Here is a 20,874-nt window from a genome sequence, read left to right as displayed (position 1 = left end):
ATATTTCATGTTTAAATATATTTCAGTCTACGCCTTCGTTTACCAAACATAATGTCATGGTTGCCACTGCATTACATTTAGAAATCCTGCTCTCAGAAATATTTTTAGTCAGGAAGTTAAGTTATTCTCGTTACTAACAAAATCATTAATAGTATACCATGATAAAAATACTGGAACATGTTAATAGCTATAAAGCTCTGCAGCTTAGGACAATTAAAGACATGCAAGCAAGTTAGTTCAGTCTTTTTGGGTTATCTGGCACTGAATTAATAATTATGAGACACTACTGAAAAAAGAAAAGAAAATGCGAAATATAGAATGTTTAGCGACTACTATGCAGCTCAATCAAGTTACAGAAAGAAATTATAAACAAAAGAGGCAGCTCAATTATTAAGAGTCTGAGTTACTAAAAATAATACAAGATTTACCATTTTTCTTTTGCTTGTTTTTCATAAGTGAAAGGAGATAATGAAATGCAACTTACCACGATCATAGATAATGTTATTCTACAACAGAAAATATGAACCTCAAGAATTTTCAGTGTTGACATCTTTAGAAATTACAGTGTTGCCAGAATAACATTTCCCCCAAAATCTAAGTTAAGGCAGCGACTAGAGGAACGAACTCAACTGTATTTGATTACGTATCATATTGTCTTGGCATCCTCTGACGTAGTTTTTAAATATTAGTCGTATTTAGTTTCTAACAGACAAAATAGTTTTAACATACAGTTATAATAATGTTATTTCAAAAGTAATTCACAGGATTCCAACACAACATGATACGTAACCAAATGCAGTTGATTTCGTTCCTCTAGTCGCTGCCTTAACTTAGATTTTGGGGAAAATGCTATTCTGGCAACACTGTAATTTCTAAGGATGTCAACACTGAAAATTCTTGAGGTTCATATTTTCTGTTGTAGAATAACATTATCTATGATCGTGGTAAGTTGCATTTCATTATCTTCTTTCACTTATGAAAGACAAGCAAAAGAAAAATGGTAAATTTTGTATTATTTCATGTAAGTCAGGCTCTTAATACACCAACACCATACCATCACCATAAATTGTTAGTTGAAGAACTTCATAATTCACACCGCTTTATTTGTTAGAACTGAGGTATAGGTATCTAAGAAGATGCAGTTGTAAACTACTATAAAGTATTACCAACCCATTATTCACTGTACGCATTCAGTTAATACTTTGATTTTCTTTTCTTTTCTTTTTTTTTTTTTTTTTTTTTTAATGTGCATTATCAAAAACTTAATTACAAAACCTTCAACTTTTCATTAAGTACGTTTACCAACAAAACGGAGAATTGCTATAGCATATTTGAAAAGAAAACTGCTGCTACTTGTACCTACAGAGCCAATTATTCCTCTTGCTATCACTTTTCTTGTCGTTAGGGTAACTTCTAATTTGCAGCCAACAAAAGTAGAGACACTCTCTCTCTGGTTCCGTCACTTAATGACGGAAGAACGTGTAGAGCGAAAAGATATGCAGTTTTCCTGGCAAGTGTACTATGGTATCACTTCCTCTGATATTCTTTTTTCGGGTAACTTCAGGAGTAGCTTCAGTGACTCTTAAGATTCCGCAATTGTACTTTCCTTTGCACGTTTTTCAAATTATTGAAATCTACAAATTATCCCGGATCGCCTGCAAAAAAAATCTCTACCGTATCTTTAACCACTGTACACAGTAACTGTCATTATTATTATATATAACTCTGACACTGTCACATATAATAGAGATGACGGTGGAAGGCACAATATGTGATGTCAAGAAAGGAAGCGGATAAGAACGCACGAAGGAAGTGTGGAGGCTGTGATACAATTTTTATTTATTTATTTTTAATTTAACGTCCCATAATTATTCTTCGAGGTTAAGCGGGACGATGATGATCGTGAACGAAATGGTGGAATGAAGAAAGTCAGAGGGAACGAGAAAACCCAAGCAAACGGTGTTTGTTCACCAAAGTCCACTACACGTGACCTAAGATGAAACCAGAAATCCAACACACCAGAGATGAGTGCTTTACTACTGACCCACCATCGCTTCATGTACACATTTTCTAAGATTTCTCAAGCAGTAATTATTTTCGCAATAATCTTAAATTTATCCTGAAAAGTAATACGAGCAGACCAAGTTAAAGATGTCGCTAGACTTAAAGTAACGAAGACAAAAACGCAGGTTATCACTAAAGAATGGTGTTAAAGTATAGTTACAAAACGAAATAAATATAATTAATTAATTAGCAATGTACATACGGTAACAGACTTTGAAAGTATGAAAGGGGCTTCATGATTAAATAGCAAACTAAGGTGATAACGATCAGAATTATACAAAAGGGAAGATGGATTCAAAGCACGTCATCTTAGGAAACTTCCATTTCTCCTGCCACCGGAAGGAAGCTTATCAGAGGATTCAATGAAACTGAAAGTTTAGAAAGCATGTGTACCATGTGACTTAAGCTATTTTCAAAATTTGTTTCCCTACCTGGAGTTTGTCTCCTTTTGAGCACCCAAGAGACACTTACAGTAAAATTAAGATAAGAATCCTGTATTCAGAACTTCACTAAATAAAAATATACGGATTAAACTTTATGTCATACTTTGTGCCATACTAAATGTGTACACGCTGGAAGAAAGTATCTGTTTTTTCAAATGATCTTTAAAGTCATGCCAATTCAGCTCGTTTTGTCATTCAGTAGCTTAACGCAACAGACAGAAAATCCTAACAAGCTGTGGGAGAGCTTGATCAAATGATAATATCAAGTCCATTTTCGTAACAATTCTAAATAATGCTGTTCTCTTCCTATACTTTCTGTTATTGATTATAAGAAAAGAAAACGGACGTGGAAAACTTATGGAAAAATATCCAAAGGTTCTGTTAGTCCTGCTGTGCACATTGATCACCAATTAAAATAGCCGTAAACTGGTCAACCAACATATAAAATTTCTTACATTTTCTTTAATTGTTTTTGGAGTGTATGGTACCCCAACAGATTCTTTCTGCATATGGAAAAGGAGATAACCACAGAACATTTAAATAAAGAAGTGACAACAACTCATGTCATAATTCAACCAACTTTTAACTCCTCTCCACTGCAGGGATTCAGAAGAAAAGCAACCCACATTCTGCACAGCCATTTAAAACGAAAAAACGGATCAAAAGCACTTCATTATCAGAATATCTTTTGTTACAACTCAAGTAAAGTTATTGACTGATTCTGGGTAAAGGTTTTTCATTACAATTACGAGCTGTCGTTTTTATCAGTTCCCAACTTAGTATCCCCTCTTCTCAATTAGTTGTCAGACTATTAAGAAGGTGATATTTTGGAAATGTATGAACTCCCAGAAAAATAAATTAAAAAAATCTGTAACATATGTGAAACCAAAGGTGGTTTATGTGTATTAACATATTAATTTATATTTATAACACTATTACTGTAATATGTCGGCAATGCCAGCAGTCCAAGAAAATTACTCAAGTGGTCTAACTCAGCTGACCACCAGCCTCGAAAGCATACCTCAAGGTATGGCTGGTCTCCAAAGGAGTAAGGAGGCATAGTAGTTAACGCAGTAGCACGGTAACCTGATGACATGGGTTCAACTCTCGGTCAACTTGCAGCTTTGTGAATTTCATTGTCTATTACACTTCCTCTCTTTATATATATATATATATACATATATAAAGGGTCGTTCAAAGTTGACCGGGACTTTTATTTCTTCAGAGGAAACAGATAGCACAAGGAGCACCAAACTATGTCAGCTTTGCGAAGTATTCTCCGTGCGCGTCGAGGCACCGTTGCCATCGTTGTGGCAGCTCCCTGATTCCTTTGGCGTAGAAAGAACTTGGTTGTTGTCGTAGCCACTGGAGGGCATCGTTTCGCACTGCTTCATCTGTCGTGAATTTCTTCCCTTCCAGATGGTCTTTAAGGGGTGAAAACAAATGATAATCACTGGGGGCTAAATCTGGACTATAGGGGAGATGGGGCAGAACTTCCCAGCGCATTTTGGCTGTTCACAGACCGTCACACGTGTCCACTTTTGATCAAATGTCAGCTAGCGGGGAATCCACCTTGTACAGATTTTGCGGAAGCGTAAGTGATCGTGAATGATTGTCTCAACACTCCCGACACTGATATTCACCTCGGCAGCAATATCCCACATTGTTACTCGCCAATTCTCAACAATCATTTGCTCAACACTTGCGATATTCTCTGGTGTGACTGCAGTCGGGCCAATGTGTCCATGCGCTTCATTTGACACCAGCTCCCGTCCTTCGCGAAACTGTTCACACCATTCGTACACTCTTGACCGTGACATCGTTTGTTCACCATACTGTGTCTGCAATCTTCTCAAAATCTCAGCTTGCTTAAGTTTCTCCTTCATAAAGAATTTGATTACACACCACTGCTCCACAGACACACTGCTTGCCGCCATATTCGCTGCAACTGCTGCGCATGCGCCAAATACGTCATGCCGGGCGCTAGTTACTCGAGAAGGAATACATGACGTCACCCGCAAGTTTCATCATGATCCAGCTATTCATCGATTATTTACGTACGAAAATCTCGGTCAACCTTGAATGACTCTTGTATATATATCGATCTAATAAATGTATATGTCAACCTGTATCACTGAATTATGATCACCTACGTGACAGCGTATGGGTCCTCCTTTTACCTTCTATATATTGAAGCTCCCAAATGGCAAGGATTTAATGCATCCGCTGATATGGGCAACCAAGGTGCATTTAATGCTGACATGAAGGCGGGAAAAGATGTGAAAGGTCTCAATGCTGAGAGTTCGACGGCCACGAGATGGCTACAAGGTTATTATAAGGGAAAATAACAACATGGCAGGATCTACCCATTCTGCTAGGAGAGCAATCATGTGTTCGTCTACAACCACCAGAGTACTTAGTTCTTCCCATACAAATTAGCCTAACACCATATGCAAATATTGGCCTACATTGTAGGAACCTGCGAGGACTCCAGCAACTTTTGGGGATATCATGCCAAACATGTACGTGCCCATTCACAAAGCGGAGTAAGAATCATGACTCATCAAAGCAGCAGACCTTCTTCCAGTCGCCTATCGTTCAATTGCCACGCTGCGTCCTCATTGCTGAATCCGAGGAACACCGGGGACGTCTGTGGAATAGTCCATAGTGCGAAAGTATGACGCAAGGTCATAGGGGATATGTTTTCAAGTTGACAATGTTTCTGAACACTTACTAGCCTTACATCGTCTTCTACAGTTTAGCTTGCCGTTTATGAGTTACACGAAGTACTACGATTGCTCTCGAACATCTCAGTAGTGTAGCCATAAAGTAATTGAGATAGTGTCTTTAGGAACTCACGATGTGTTCAGTGTTTCAACCTTGTGAAACACTGATCAATCTTGGTGATTACTAATCACGCGCGAACTTTCGCTGCTGGCTGACTACTTCGGCCCGTAGCTATGGACTATTGGATTACTCGCTGCGTAAGTAATTCACGTGAAAACAAGGTTGAATCCATAATTTGGAGAGTTGCCCACAATTCAATGATCGGTCGGTACATATTCTCAACATATGATGCCTCTGGTTAAAGAAAATGAACGAGACGTAATAAGAACAAATTTTCAGTTGCTGGGGGTGTTCCGCCTACAGACCTACAAAAACAAGACAGATCTGAAGTCTTTATGTCATCAAATACGCCGATACAAGTTAATAATAGATTTTAAAATTACATTTTCCTCAAGTATTACTACTTTCTTAAGAACAACAGAATGTTAACTACTTTCTGAAGCAGTAATCCTTGTCTTTAAGTAGTTATTGGTCATAAAGATAGATGAGAAACAGCGTTGGAATCTATAGAAAGTTTGTAGTACACAAGGAAATTGAAGGATAATTGTAAATAACAATGTAATAATTGTCAGACTATTGAGAATGTGGTATTTCGAAAATGGATGAACTTCCAAGAAAAAAGAAAATCCATAATCCATCTGGAAACAAACGTGGTTTATTTGTTTCAACATATTAATTTATATTTACAATATTGTTAATGTAATATGTGTGCACCCCACGAAAATTGCTCGAGTGATTTAACTCGGCTAAATACCAGGCTCCAAAGCATAAATATGGCTGGTGTGGAGAGGAGTACAGAGGAATAGTAGTTAACGCAGTAGCACGATAACCAGGTGACATGGGTTCAACTCTCGATCAAGTTGCATCTTCGTGAATTTCATTGTGAATGGTAACTAGAAAGTCTGTTGCTTTGATCAGTCATGATTCTTATTCCATTTTGTGAATGCGCATCTGGAATATTGTTTTTGAGAAGACGTTGCTTGTAAGATTTTTTGCATGTACATCTTTTTTTTTCTTCCTTTTTTTCGTGAACGTCCCACGATTATGCCTCGTGGCTAAGCGAGACGGTGATCATGATAATGAATTAAATCGTGGAATAAAGGAAAAGGGAAAAAGTGGGAGAACAAACGCAAGTGGCTAGTCCATCAGAAAGTGCACTTGGCGTGAGGGTGAATGATCTACTGCTAAGTCACTTATTGTGTTTGAAGTTATTGTAAGGAATTTCATTTTCGGAAAATTTTGATCTTCAACTTTACTCTTATAACCACTTTAACCGCAACACCGATTTCGTCACACACTTTTTAAAAGCATGAGTTAGTACAGAACAGAACAGAGACCAAACCACTACACATATGATTGCTGCATAATAGCTCTGCATGGATTGGAATTATGAAAGTGATATTTATTCCCCTGGATTCTTTACAATAACCAATCTGTTAAAACTATTAAGTAGAAGCTTAACAAGAAATAGTGCTTGGCCACAAGTATTCTATGGCCAATCGGAAATGCACACTAATGGAACAACAACAAAATCGTGCATTTCTATTAGCAAAAAAATTACTCAAAAACACAGCCAAAAATAATGTTTTGTTTCTAGATGCTTAAGTGTTAGTAGTATTAAATGTTAGAAAGGAATTAAGTTTAGAGTTATTAGCTAATATTCCAACTTGACCACAACAATCTGACAACCTTCCTTTCCTCAACAATAATATTACATATAATAAGTTCCTAAAAATCGAAGTAAATTAACATATTTATGAACTTTCAGAAATTACTGTGTTGACACTCACTCACACTACTTTTCTGCAATAATTTAACAATAGAAAAAAAGTGATATATGTGATGAAACGGAGTGCCTAAATATATTTTAGTTTTCAAGAATCGGCGCACCCGGACACATTATAAGACTGTATAAGTCTGTGAAAATATTTTGCAAAATTGCACCGTTTACAATATACACAAGTAGCAAAGCCACTTCAATCGAAAATTGTTGGGAAAATAAGAAGGTGATAGATTACAACGCATTCTGAACTGAATAACTTTGGAGTCAAAAGCTCCAAAGATATTTTCTTTAATATGAAAACGTCTACAAACATCTTCGTTGCTATCAATTCCAAACTATCTCTCAAGCATGTTGTAGGCTATTTGTTCTACTTTTGCAGCCATATTGTATAGTCCCATGCCTGAGGAGTTTGCTCACGCCACAAAGTACAACGGTCATGACTAGACATTACATAAACAGAAAAATTATTTTGCAAGTACAGTAATTACTATTATCTTGTTACTTAAAAAATAATAGTGCAAATAATTATTCCTTTTACTATATTGATGTAGATATGAGGCTTCCACTGCTCAGAGCGAACAATGCATTAATCCAGTAGATTCACATGTTGCAAACCAATATATTATTATTACATTTCCTTGACGTAATTCTAGTACTTCAAGTAGTCAGCCATCAGTCAGGAACACTTGCAGAGTATCGAACGAATTACGCTACACTTAGTCTTAAATGAATCACTATCATTATGAACAGAAAAAGGCAGTTACTACCTAGTCTAGCCATAAATACTGTTACAAAGAAAGAACTCACCGTGAGCAATAAGAGAACAGGAGATTTAATATGCATAAAGTATGTGAAGCATACATGGTCTGACAACAGTCTACCGATCATATTTCAATATGTCCGCCGTTAACACGGATACAGACTCGGAGTCTGGCGGGCCACTCGTCTATGGCACGCACTGTCTCCAGAGGAACTGACGCCAATGCAGCCAGTAAAGAGCGCTTCGAACTGGCAACAGTGGGGCGACATTTCTTGCAGGCAATATCCTCAGCACTGTCCACAGTTTGTAATCGAGGGGATTAAGGTCAGGGCTGCTAAGAGCCAGTTCTCAGTGGATATGAAGTCAGGCAAATTGTGCGCCAGCCACTGCTGGGTTGATTGTCTCTTGTGAGCAGGAGCCGAGTCTTGCTGGATAGTCCATGTGGGTGTTCCGAAGAGGGTGATGTTCAAGTTCTTCACCATAGCCTCCAGCACAGTGTTTTGGTACACCTGGGCACTAGTTTTCACTCCTTTCTCACAAAAATGAAGGCGTGTGGCACCAGCATAGCTCACTCCCCACCACACCACACGACGGACGCGGGATGATGGACTCTCTGGATTTTCGGAACTTTGTCCCCTCCTGGCTTCCTGAGCTGATGACGCATACACCGTATTTTGGGAATTGAAACCCTCTTCGATAGTGAACAACATCTCATCGGTGAACAGGATCTGTCGTGCCTATTTTGCGCGGCTTCCTCCCCACCTCACAGGAGCCATCTGGATGCTGTCCTTTCTAGTTTGTTGGCTTGGAACACAGTCCCAGGTTTGATTTCTGATTGGAAAGGATCGAACAGACTACAGTGGTTATCATGACACTTTTTAAACAACAGGTGTCGCCTGACAAAGGGTGTACAAACCAACTAACCGAATGATGCTTCAGTAATTACAGGAGCTATAAAGGTGAGTACACCCTATGTCATCTGAACTTGTACTCGCTTCAGATGTGTCATTGGCGCCATGCTGGGATCTGTATCACCTTCCTGTCTATCAATTTTGGGTGACATCCTACAATTCATATTACATATTCTAAAGAGTCCAAATCAACTTTTTTTTTCTTTAATTTTTCATGATATTGCAGAAATCGAACAGGGTAGAGGTGGTTCATTAAGATGACATGTAATTGTGGCGTGAGGCTGAGTTCGTACGAATGCTACATGAAAGGTGCAGAAAAAAGGACGAAAATACTGTGGGGGTTTGATAATAAGAGCTTATAAATGATAACGGGTGCCCACCCAGAATTTCCGAAGAGCAAAATGTACCATGTTGGGAAATCAACTATTACTGTTATCACAAAATACAAATAACTAATCTTTTAATGTGCGCATTTAATAATAATAATAATAATAATAATAATAATAATAATAATAATAATAATAATAAACTAATAAACTTTCAGAAGTTGAGTCGTGCTGAGCTTTAAAATACCAATCAAGGGGTAAAGTAAGTAAATAACACAGTAAGTACGTAAAAATAAATGCATGAAAATACTATAAAACCGTAAATGATTACTTTCAGTTTACAATATTTTCTACCGAGAAGGATTCATACATATAAATATCAAAGTTAATTTCGATTCATGTTTACCCCTGTATTGAAATAATTACATTTTCATGCTTAAGAAAAAGTTGTAAAACAGGAAAATCCGTTGAATTCACTCATCCTCAACACGTGGGGATAACGTCACCCTATTGAGGAATGCAGTCACAAAAAAAAAAAAAAAAAAAAAAAAAAAAAAAAAAAAAAAAAACCTTAACATGTTACCCTAATGAAATCAATGTCTTTCTTTAAATCTAACATCTTCACACTTTCCTAACTTCGTGTATATATAATTTGAGAACCTAATTAAAATAGAGCAATGCAAGTAGTTTTGTTTCAAACAAATTATATATTTCAAAACATCAACTTTAAAACTCTGAATTTCCTAAAAGAGAACTTTCGAAACCCTACCATGGATAGGTTTTGCTTTTAAGTTATTTACAATTATGAAAACTAAAAATGTAAGGTGAAATAAATAAATAAATACATACATAGAGGGGTACCTAACGTCTTGGATCAAATTTATGCAGATGATAGAAGGGATCCACTATAAGTATTTTGGGAGAGGGAACCTAAGATCGGAAGCACCAATTGCAAGCGCTACGCCCTGCATTTTTGATATGGAGTTGATGTACTTTCACTTTCCGAAACTTGACGGACTCGTGAGATACTACTTTTGAAAAAAAAAAAATCCTGTCCCCTTCCCCCTGTGGTTATGACAGTTAATTAAAGTAACATGATAAAATCCAGCTTGAGGTAGATACTATGTTTCGAATTTCATTTTCCCATGAAGCGATCACAAGACAACGTTACTTTTAATGACAAATATATATATATATATATATATATATATATATATATATATATATATATATATATAATGTATCGTTCTTCTCCTAAAACGGGAATCACTGGGACACAGATACCTTTATCTTCCTAACTTGAGAGAATCGGGAGATACTCAATTTTTTTCCCATAATTTTTGACCCTCCTTCAACTTCCCGATACATTAATCAAAGTAGCGTGATGAAATCCCAGTTCGATGTAAGTCATAATACTCAGGTATGTCCCAAAATTAATTTCAAACAGTTTAGCCGTTTTCCGAGATTTGATCACCTGCAAGATCAGTTTGATTTTTATATATTTTCAAATATAAAACATCACCACTTAGCCACGAAGGAGCTCTGCTGACGTTAAGAGTTCGATAAATAAACAGTACATTAACTTACTGATAACAATTACCATTAACTGAATTTCACAGACAATTAACACTAGTGCGGAGGTCATTAATAATGAATACTGTTCATCTGCAAAGCGAGATACTTCAGAGTGTTAGGTACAGATAGAGCAACCTTGGTCCACAACAAAGAAAGAAAAATTGGAAACACATGCTTTGAAGCTCTATTTTCAGAAATTACATCAGAAAGTAGCGTATCAATTTTCAAACATATGTAAAATAATATTTCTGAAATTCAAACAACGTCTATGTTCAATTACTAATCACAACGACGATTCTTAATTTTTTGAATAATCCACGCTCAAGCGTTAATAGCATGATATCATCTCGGTAACTTCTTTCATTGTAGGTAGAAAGGATGTGTTCAAGTGCTAGAATGTTCTAGCAGTGTTATCATAATTACAAGGGCTATAAAAATATAGGTGTTTAATTTTTGCACTAGCAAAACCCAATATTAATGGACCAACTCAATTCCTTGTTTTATCCACCCCTCACAAGAGAGGCGGTCTCCTGCAATTGAGAAACCTAAAGGATACAAAAACATATTGTTAATTCATACGGCCATTATTCATGAGCTACTTAATGACCATAAAATAATAAATTTCACCTTTATCCTCCCCTACAAAGTAACAAACTATTTTGTTTTATACATACTTAAAAAACGGATTATCATAGATTGTTTACTTACATAATTGCCTAGCTGGGCTAATGGGGAAGCTATTGAATCCTGGTATGCCACAATCGTTCTGGGTGTAAACACTTTTCTCTAAAGAAATCAGATCAAAAATTATCAAATATGAAAATGATGAACACAAAAATAAGAATTGCACTACTATGGCATCAAACATTTGCTATCGTTTCTCAAAGACAATATTAATATATTTTTTTTATATCTTTCTTCACGAATAAATAGGTAAATAAATATTACTGAAGCAATTTTGCTGATTAATTATATGAATTTCATAAACTAAATATTACAATCATTTTCTAAACTACATATTACGTAACCACCTCTAACTGATCGCTTTAAACATCTCTATTAACATTATTTGTTAAAAACACTGCATCTAGTTACAAAAACTTGACAAAATTTCTAGCTAATGCACACCTGTAATCTCTAGAAACATTACTGAATTTACAGTTTTAAGTATTATTGTCCCCTCTTTCATTTTTAGCATTGCCAGAGTAGAATTCCAACCGAAATTTTAAATGAAAAATTAATATAAACAATTCGATGTAAACAACCAATAATCTTCCAGCACCTTCATTGAGGTGATTCTACGAAGATACATCATAAACTTAAGTGCAGATTTTTAATTTCAATTCTGTTGGTGTTTGAATTGCACTGCCATAAGATATACGATTGATGTGCCTTATACTGTCGGGCTCATGTGCTCCCTGCAAGTAACGACGTCACCTAACATTCAACACATTAAAGTAAAGGCAAAGACCAGTTAACATCATTAGGATAATGCACCTTAAAGCAACCCAAGACCTTGATTTGTGTTCTTAAGTGCTTCCAGACAGGCAATGTTTTGTTTTACTTATTATTTACACTCCCAGTATCTCACTAACACTGACCATGGAAACCAGAAAAGAGTCTGCCTGTGAATGGGATAATCAACACCGCAGTAGAAAGCGACTTCCGATCATAAAAACTTCGAACGCGTAGCAGCAGTTGGTGATGACAAAAAAATGGTTGATTGTTTCCCGCACCGTACTGTGACTGAAATATGTTGTCAACATTGATGACATGACAAGATGTAGGAAATCTTAACTCGTGGAGTTTGAGCGAGGGAGTATCATAGGACTGTGGAAAGATGGGTGGTCGCCCCGTAGAACCGATGAGCGTTATTGGTGGGATGACAAAAGTGGGAGGAAACAGGACACGCTCGAGAAAACCCACGCACACGGTGTTTGTCGATCACAAAGCCCATTTGGTGGGAGCTGGTACTGAACCAGGAACAACACGCGCCAGAGTGCTCTACCGGTGAGCCCCCAACAATCACTACTCATTTGAATATACTTGCACTCAAGGTAAAATTCAATTTACAATTCCGCTGAATAAAAGAAAATACTAATTGGATATATTCAACAGCTAAAATATTTATTCCAGGAATCCTTTATCTTGTAAAACGGCTGGAAAAAGATTTCATTTCTTGTCTTGCGTACTGAGACTACTATATGTAAGACGAGATATTCTCTTACAGCCTGACGTGAAATCCAACCGAGTACAGCTCGTCGAAGAAGTGAACGCTAACTACTGGTGGCTGCATGGTTAGAGTAGGCGGGAAACCTACATTCGATTCCCGACGGGAGTTTATGTGGTTCGGGTCACACGATAAGCTGTAGATGCAGGTCTCATATAGCCTTGATGCTGAACGGACCAATCAGCTAACTATTGGTCACGAGGGACCTCTGGATTAAGTTCACTTCTATTCAATAAAACATTATCATACCCTATGTTACGAGCGTATCCCATTTCTCACTTTCGGACATAACGCTTGTAAGCAATACAATATACGATAAAGCACATGATCTTACTTTTAAGGATATGTTCAATTTATGCAAAATATAATTATCTATGTTAAGTATAAGGGCCTTCCTAAATTGACCAGGCTCAAACATTATTCATTTGCTGATAAAGTCACCTATGCTCAGTGGTGTTATTCTAATTTTTTAACCGGTTTTGTATATATATATATATATATATCTAGAAAGATAGCAGATGGATAGGTCGATATATAGATATAACTCTCTTAGGAAACAAATCATTAAAGGTACATAAAAGCTTTTTTTTTTTTTTTTTTTTTTTAATTTGATACACAAGTCACAGGTAGGAACCTAACAAAAGGTGGTGTGACGAAATTAGGTAGCACTGCGAATATCTTGGAAACGAATTATCCAAGGTAGATGGTTGTCAAAAAGTATTGGAAAGATCATAGTGCAGCAATGGTATGTATGAGTTTCAAATATTTATATATATATATATATAAACACCACTACACTCATGTGATCCCAGTTCTCATTCTTAATATCTGAACATTTGACATTAAGAAATAAACGATTATACCCTGTTCTCAGAGAACATATGTTTAACTCTGTAGCTATAAGAATTTCTAAATACAAAGATAGTTAGACTAAAATTTACTGTTCCTTGCTATAACAGGGTAAAAATTACTGTTATGTCTGGGTATAAGAAACGGTTCTGCGAACTCGGAGTAATTTAACAAACGGTTCTAGCGAACCGGCTGAATAGCACCACTAACTATTCCGTACATCTTCAACTCCTAGAAACTGTTCTAGAACATCTTTTACTGTTGTATGTTTCGGGTGCTTAATAAACCCAAGGGGGAAATGGGAAAACCTGTCCATCGGAAGTAATTTCTTCAAAAATATACGAGATCTGTGTAAGTGTTCGAACAATTCCGACGTTATTAAGCCCTCCTCATTCATATTCTATATTCCACGAAATTTCGTATCTAGTTCAGATGAATGTATTCAACTATGGATGCCTTTTTTTTCTGCCACCGTTCAATCGTTTTTCTTCCGGAGGACTGGCAGGAAAACAAATGGCGATTGGACTCATGTTACAAAATGTAAAATTGACTGAAGAACGAGTTCTTTTTTTCAAGTTTAATATCCGAAGACTATGCTACGAGGCTAAGGGAGAAGGTGATGATGAGGTGAATGGTAACAGTCAATGAATAAACAGGGAGGAAACGGGAGCTGCGATCGAACCACGGACTCCACGCACAAGAAGTGAGGGTTCTACAATTGAGCCACCGCGACTCCGAAAGTTTTGTTTGGTTCCCGATGCTTATTGACCAATATTAGAAGAGCAAATGTAGCTTCAACAGTGCAGCTTTTGGTGTTTGACAACTTCAGGAGTGTTTCGATTGATCGTCCCTTTTCAGCACAGTCAGATGAGATGTGGATTTACATTTAAGACAGAACCCGAATTAGCATCATGGAATCAAATTTTGAGGCCCTCCCACCGGGTATTGAACTCGTGCACTATAGACGAGAGCACCCTACCCATTAGAGCAGAGGGGAAGGCATGAATGATTCGAGTATTTTCTGAAACTGACAATCTTACTCTATTTATTGACATAACTGAGAAAAAACAGAATAAAGATTATAAAATAGGATATGTTGCAATTAGCATGATGAAATTTCAGCACTTGAATCATGGTGTACGAATTGCAAACTAAGAAAGATATTTATGAGATATTGCAGAAGTAACTTCATTGTACGTTGTTAAAATAAGACAAATTAATAAGCAGATACTAAATTAGTTCTGTACTACAAGAAAAGGAAATAAAGATCATTAGGTGATAGAACTCCGCTATTAATTCATTGTATTGTGTGTACAGAGTGAATCTGGGCTATTTCCATTGACTCAACGCCCTGTCACAAATTTCACTTGTAGTAAGTCTGAACTCCAATTCTTCTCTGAAATGTGTAGAACCGTAAACCGCGTTTCCTTCTCCTTCTGTGACTAATCTCCTATGTGATTTTTGGTACGTCAGCAGATACATTTTTCGGAGCGTCCCGTTTACGTACTTACGTTTGAACTAATCAGGTTTTGAATGCATTTTTTCAATTACTTTTGCATTAGTACAAATCCGATGGTGTTTCTCCAAATAACTGTCATAACACTAAATACCCATCCATATGAAGAACACAATATTTCCCTTGTCTTAGACTGTCAATGAGTAGAGATTTTGCGAAATCCGACCTCCGAGGCCAGGAGCAGGAGTTAAGAACTGCTAATAATTCGGAAAGAAATGCAGAAGAAAAAGAGTAGATTTTTAAAATGAATTTCGACTTTTAAGCTATGCTTTGCCTAAGTATCAGATGTTCTATAAAAGGTCTACCTATCGATAGCTATCAAAACAAAAGCAATGAAAAAGGGAGAAGCGGGTTTTTGATATGGACCCAATGCTCAAGAACAGATTTACCTCCTTCCTTAACCACTTATTTAAACTGAAAGTAGTACAAATCTATCATTTTGAGTTTCAAGTTGATGAAAAAGAACAAAAAGGGTAATAGGTATTGAAACGCGTTCTATATATATATATATATATATATATATATATATATATATATATATATATATATCAAAAGTCCCCTGACATACGGTAACTCTATTATTATCAGAGTTACAACAACATGTAAGAGGGGAAACCGTCTCCAAATATGATGTTTTCAATCTAAAGTAAAGGATTTTTTTTTTTTTTTAAATCGGACGAGGCGTTTTGGTTGTACACTCTTTATGCTCCAATGTTAAATGAAAATGTAACGTAGTCATGTACGTACCTGGACTCGCAACATAAGTGAATGAAGTTACTGTATTTTACGCTGACGTAAAAGTATGGTGAACGAAGGTATGTTTGAAATGGGGGCTGGCCATTGACACTTCCCATTTTATTTTCTCTATTTACTATATTACCAATTATGAAATGAAATCAAATAAAATCTTTGAGTTTTAGGTCCCACGGCTAGGCTAAAGGAGACGGTGATGATGAGAGGTGAATAAAATGATGGTGAAATGAAGAAAGTGGGAGGAAACAGGAGAACCCGAGAAAACCCACGCACACGGTGTTTGTCCACCACAAAGTCCACTTGGTGCGAGCTGCGATCGAACCAGGGTCCCCATGCACCACAGGTGAACGCTCTACCACTGAGCCCCTATATTACCAATTAGTCATGCAATGAAGTCCGACAGAAGGAAGAAAACTCTTTGCACTCATCACTTGGTGAATATAAATTTTACTACGCTTTCTCATTTTAACAGAATTGGGGTAGTAAAGTGCTCGATGAGTTATCGTATGACCGTTTCCTTAACTTGATTTAAAATTTAAAAAAAAAAAAAACTACTAAATGTCGCAGAAAATAAGTTTGAGCATAAAAATTATCTTGAAATGTTAATTTATTAATTTTCAGGATTTTACCTGTTCTGATTGAACGAATAACAATTAGAGCGATTGTTATATGTAAAAGAGTGTACACTACAATTTAGAAATGGAACTATGACTCCTTCATAAAACTTCTATGACCAAAATCTTAAATCTCATGCTTATTTATATACATATGAAAACGTACATCTACTCTAAATAATTAGTAATAGTACTTTCAAATCCAATAAAAGCCTGGAAGCAAACATTAGTTGCTATCGAAATATTACTATTGGTTCTAACTTATCTGGAAAATACTATCGTTTGTACCAGAGTTACATTAAAATCAGTAACGAATTAATCTACCTCTATCTTGGGCTTGACACAAGGGCAAAGCTTGTGTAGTAAAGTGCTAAAGTAGTGTAAAGTAGTGAAAAATATTCTTACGTAGTAGTAAGAATTGCTGCTGATGCTGAAGGCGTTGACTGAACAGTCTGTCTCAAAACTTATTATAACTAATTATTAAATGCTTCATGACTTTAAAATTTCGCGACACCCCTACGGGACTGCGTGACACACCAGTTTGGATCTACTGCATTATAGTATACTTGAAGGATGCTCTGAAAATGGAGGTTAGCTAATTACTATCAACAAAGGACATGAATTTCTGAACTCAAAAAAAAAAAAAAAAAAAAAGTTTGAGAGTGCATGCTGAGAATGTTTCCCGTAAGGTTCTTCGCTTCTCATTGGATGCACCCTTTTCATTAGGTTGCAGCGTAAAACGTTGTTTTATATATATATATTGAAGGGTAAGGAAAAAAGAAAGAATGTCACAAAACTGGATTTTCGAGAAAACGTTTTAATATTGAAACCGCGTACAAAATGAATAGGGTTAGCCAAATCTTTTGCCCCTTTTACATGGATATTTCTACGTCTACTCATGCATGGCATATATAGTCAAATAGTATCAAGAGTCACGAACAGATAGGATAAAGTACCAGTTGAAGCACACACATGGACATTCCTTGTTTTTTCCCCTTACCCTTCATATATATATATATAAACAATCCTACAACTACATCGGTCTATAGGAAACAAGAAGTCAACAACTAGAGTCCACGATGTACAGGAACCAAGAGATTTCCTTAATTCGTTGTTCACCTCAAATATGACAAAAACTTGATCTTGCACGTTAAATACGGTTTAAGAGCCTTAAAAAGTAGACTTAACCTGCCAAAGAAACTACAGAAATCAACTAAGAAACAACATTACGCATTTTTCAACTAGCTACATCGCTTTCTCCTATGCCAGCGTTTCCCAACGTTTTTAACTTGCGGCACACTACGGGCGTTACTTGGATTCTCGCGGCACACTTATAGATATTATTATTTGTAAATATAAAACACAGTGGTATTTATTCTGTGATTACTGATCTCCTTCCCACAGAGAAGAAAACTCTATCACTGTTTTTTCCCCGTGCTAAATCATTATGCTTATTTTTCATTCTAATTTAAAAATATAAAACAATTGCAATGAAATATTGGACTCAGGTTTTTAAAAATACGCTTTCTTTTTAAAAACTGTATCCAACCTTTTACTAAGAAGGGAGATCACTAAATAACGAACGAACAAATCTCTTTTACTTTTAAAACACAAATGTAGGTAATTTGTCGAAAGGATAATATTTTAAATTTTCAAGTTACAAAATAGTCTGCAACAATAAAGAAGCAATAATGGCCATAACAATGATAACAAATACTTTTTTCAACATTAGAAATGTACAGAATAGTAATCCGGTATGAAACAAAATTGTAGATTCATAGTAGAGTTTCATAGTAATGTGAAATACAAATATACATTTTCCCTACGTTTTGCAATTTGATTGCTATAAAATTAATAATTTTGTTTCGATTCCTCGCGGCACACCAGTGGCCCATTCACGGCACACCAGTTGGGAAACGCTGTCCTATGCTAATGTCATACAACTCATTCGGCAGGATCTAGTTATTTTTAAACGAAAACACAAGATCGGAGGTTATTAATATGTAAATGAGATTTCAGACTAAAAGAAAACGATGTCATAAGTTGAAGTAAAAGAACGATGTCGATTCAGACAATGACACTTATCCTAAAACAAAATATGAATTAATCACGCTAAGTTCCCATCCTAAAAGTTACACAAAGTAAGCTTCCTATTTAGCAACTTCTAATCTACTTATAATCGACTACTCACGCCATAGTGATACTGTGTATGCTTTACAGTGCTTTTGTATTTCTAAATTCTGCTCATGTCAAGCGTGGCTTTTGTTACTAACGAAATACTGGATACAACCTTTCAATTATTGTACCCCGACCACTAAAATAGTCCCTGAGAATACTGGAAAAAGTGAACCCAAAGAGCTTCGCATTTTAATAAAGCTCAAGTTACAACGTTTATTGGTCTTACCCTTTCTTAATGATACAACTGCTACACGATGAACTCGTCCATATCTTAAACAAGTTTGGTAACGAGATCTTTTCGCTTGAGAATAGTTAAAGTATGACTTTTCGCTTGAGAACAGTTAAGATATGACTTTTCAGTTGAGAACATTTAAGGTTCGAGAACATTTAACGTTCTGATTTTTCGGTTGAAAACAGTTGTACTGATTTTTCGGTTGAAAACAGTTAAGGTACTGACTTTTCGGTTGAAAACAGTTAAGGTACTGACTTTTCGGTTGAAAACAGTTAAGGTACTGACTTTTCGGTTGAAAACGGTTAAGGTACTGACTTTTCGGTTGAAAACAGTTAAGGTACTGACTTTTCGGTTGAAAACAGTTAAGGTACTGACTTTTCGGTTGAAAACAGTTAAGGTACTGACTTTTCGGTTGAAAACAGTTAAGGTACTGACTTTTCGGTTGAAAACAGTTAAGGTACTGACTTTTCGGTTGAAAACGGTTAAGGTACTGATTTTTCGGTTGAAAACAGTTAAGGTATTGACTTTTCGGTTGAGAACAGTTAAGGTATTGACTTCTCGATTGAGAAAAGTTAAGTACAGATTTCTTAGTTTTCCTTAAATACAGATTATTTTATCCGAGTATATAAACAAATGAATACTATAGCTAAATCAGTCTGCTACATAATTTGATAAAATATATACCGGTACTACCTAAAGATATATACTTACCGTAATATGAATTCTACGAATTCATTAACCAATTTCAATTGATTGCAAACCGAAGCAACCTTAGAAAAATTTGGGAAATTACTTTGCAAAACTGAGCACATCTTTTTGGACATACAATTCCTAGCAATCTTAAAGAAATATCACAGTTTCCCTAAATTCACGAAACGCAAAATTCCAGTGATGTAATCAAAATCTGACCACAGAGTATACTTATTTAAGGTTAGGCTCACCGGTAATACCATTACGGAGAAATAATTTATTACATTCTTTGTACAACTGTAGAACTTGTGGCACAAAATATACGTTAATCTGATATCATTTGAATGTAAACTCATTAAAAACATTTAGGAAAAGGTACAAGATCCAAATTCGAGAAAGAAAAAAAACCTACAAAGACGCTGCTACGAATGAAAACCTAGAAGTCATTTCAAGTCAGGGGAATGCACAGAACTCATGGACGGCATACGGAAGTACACATCAATAGGTTATCAACTGGGGAAACTCAATTAAAAATAAAAGAAATAAATAAATAAAACTGGTCATTTCCGTACATTTAGCTTTGGTTAGTATACCACAGTTCGTTTATGTCAAATATTTTGGAAGCATTCATCAATTTTATAATGTTAAATTACGTGTTACTTGCCTCATTAAAATGATAAAATGAGAGAAATAGAACTATTTTAAGATAGCAATAGTACCTTCTGTCACGATACCTACAGGGAATATCAAAATGTGTTCAAGTTACACTTGACTTCTACTTAAAAGTCTTTTCGTATAAGCAAAAGATTTTCAAGTTTCAGATAAACATGAGTGGGACATCGTACTTAACCGGAGAACTGGAGAGAAACTTAAGGGGGAAAAAAAAACAAATAAATAAATAAATAAAAACTACTGCGAGAATGAGTGATAAAAATACGCGCTGAAGAAAGAAGGATGGATTAGAGTTTAGCGTTCCTTTGAGTAGCGAGGCTATATAAGACGTGAGCCTACAGCTTAACTCGAAATCCGAACATGAGTTCACGATAGGAATCGAACCTGGGTCTCCCATGCCAAAGACATACGCTAACCGTATAGCTACGAAA

The 20,874-nt window shown here is 36.0% G+C and overlaps 1 protein-coding gene across 6 annotated transcripts in view; it reads right to left on the bottom strand.

The window, feature by feature from the left end:
• LOC145691113 (uncharacterized) overlaps nucleotides 1-20,874 on the bottom strand; it is a 96,026-nt gene that overhangs the window by 59,267 nt on the left and 15,885 nt on the right. For 5 of the 6 annotated variants that reach the window (XM_081766819.1, XM_081766823.1, XM_081766824.1 and 2 more), the window contains exon 3: nucleotides 11,418-11,495. The exons of the other annotated variant lie outside the window; for it this stretch is intronic. In XM_081766819.1, the coding sequence (XP_081622945.1) occupies nucleotides 11,418-11,495 (78 nt within the window). The remainder of the gene's footprint in view (nucleotides 1-11,417; nucleotides 11,496-20,874) is intronic. 6 annotated transcript variants of the gene reach the window in all.

The sequence above is a fragment of the Thermobia domestica genome, chromosome 7, assembly GCF_964235325.1.
Source record: "Thermobia domestica chromosome 7, izTheDome1.hap1.1, whole genome shotgun sequence".
Taxonomy (NCBI): domain Eukaryota; kingdom Metazoa; phylum Arthropoda; class Insecta; order Zygentoma; family Lepismatidae; genus Thermobia; species Thermobia domestica.
Note: the sequence above shows the minus strand (reverse complement) of the source record. Positions and strands in the feature narration are given on the sequence as shown.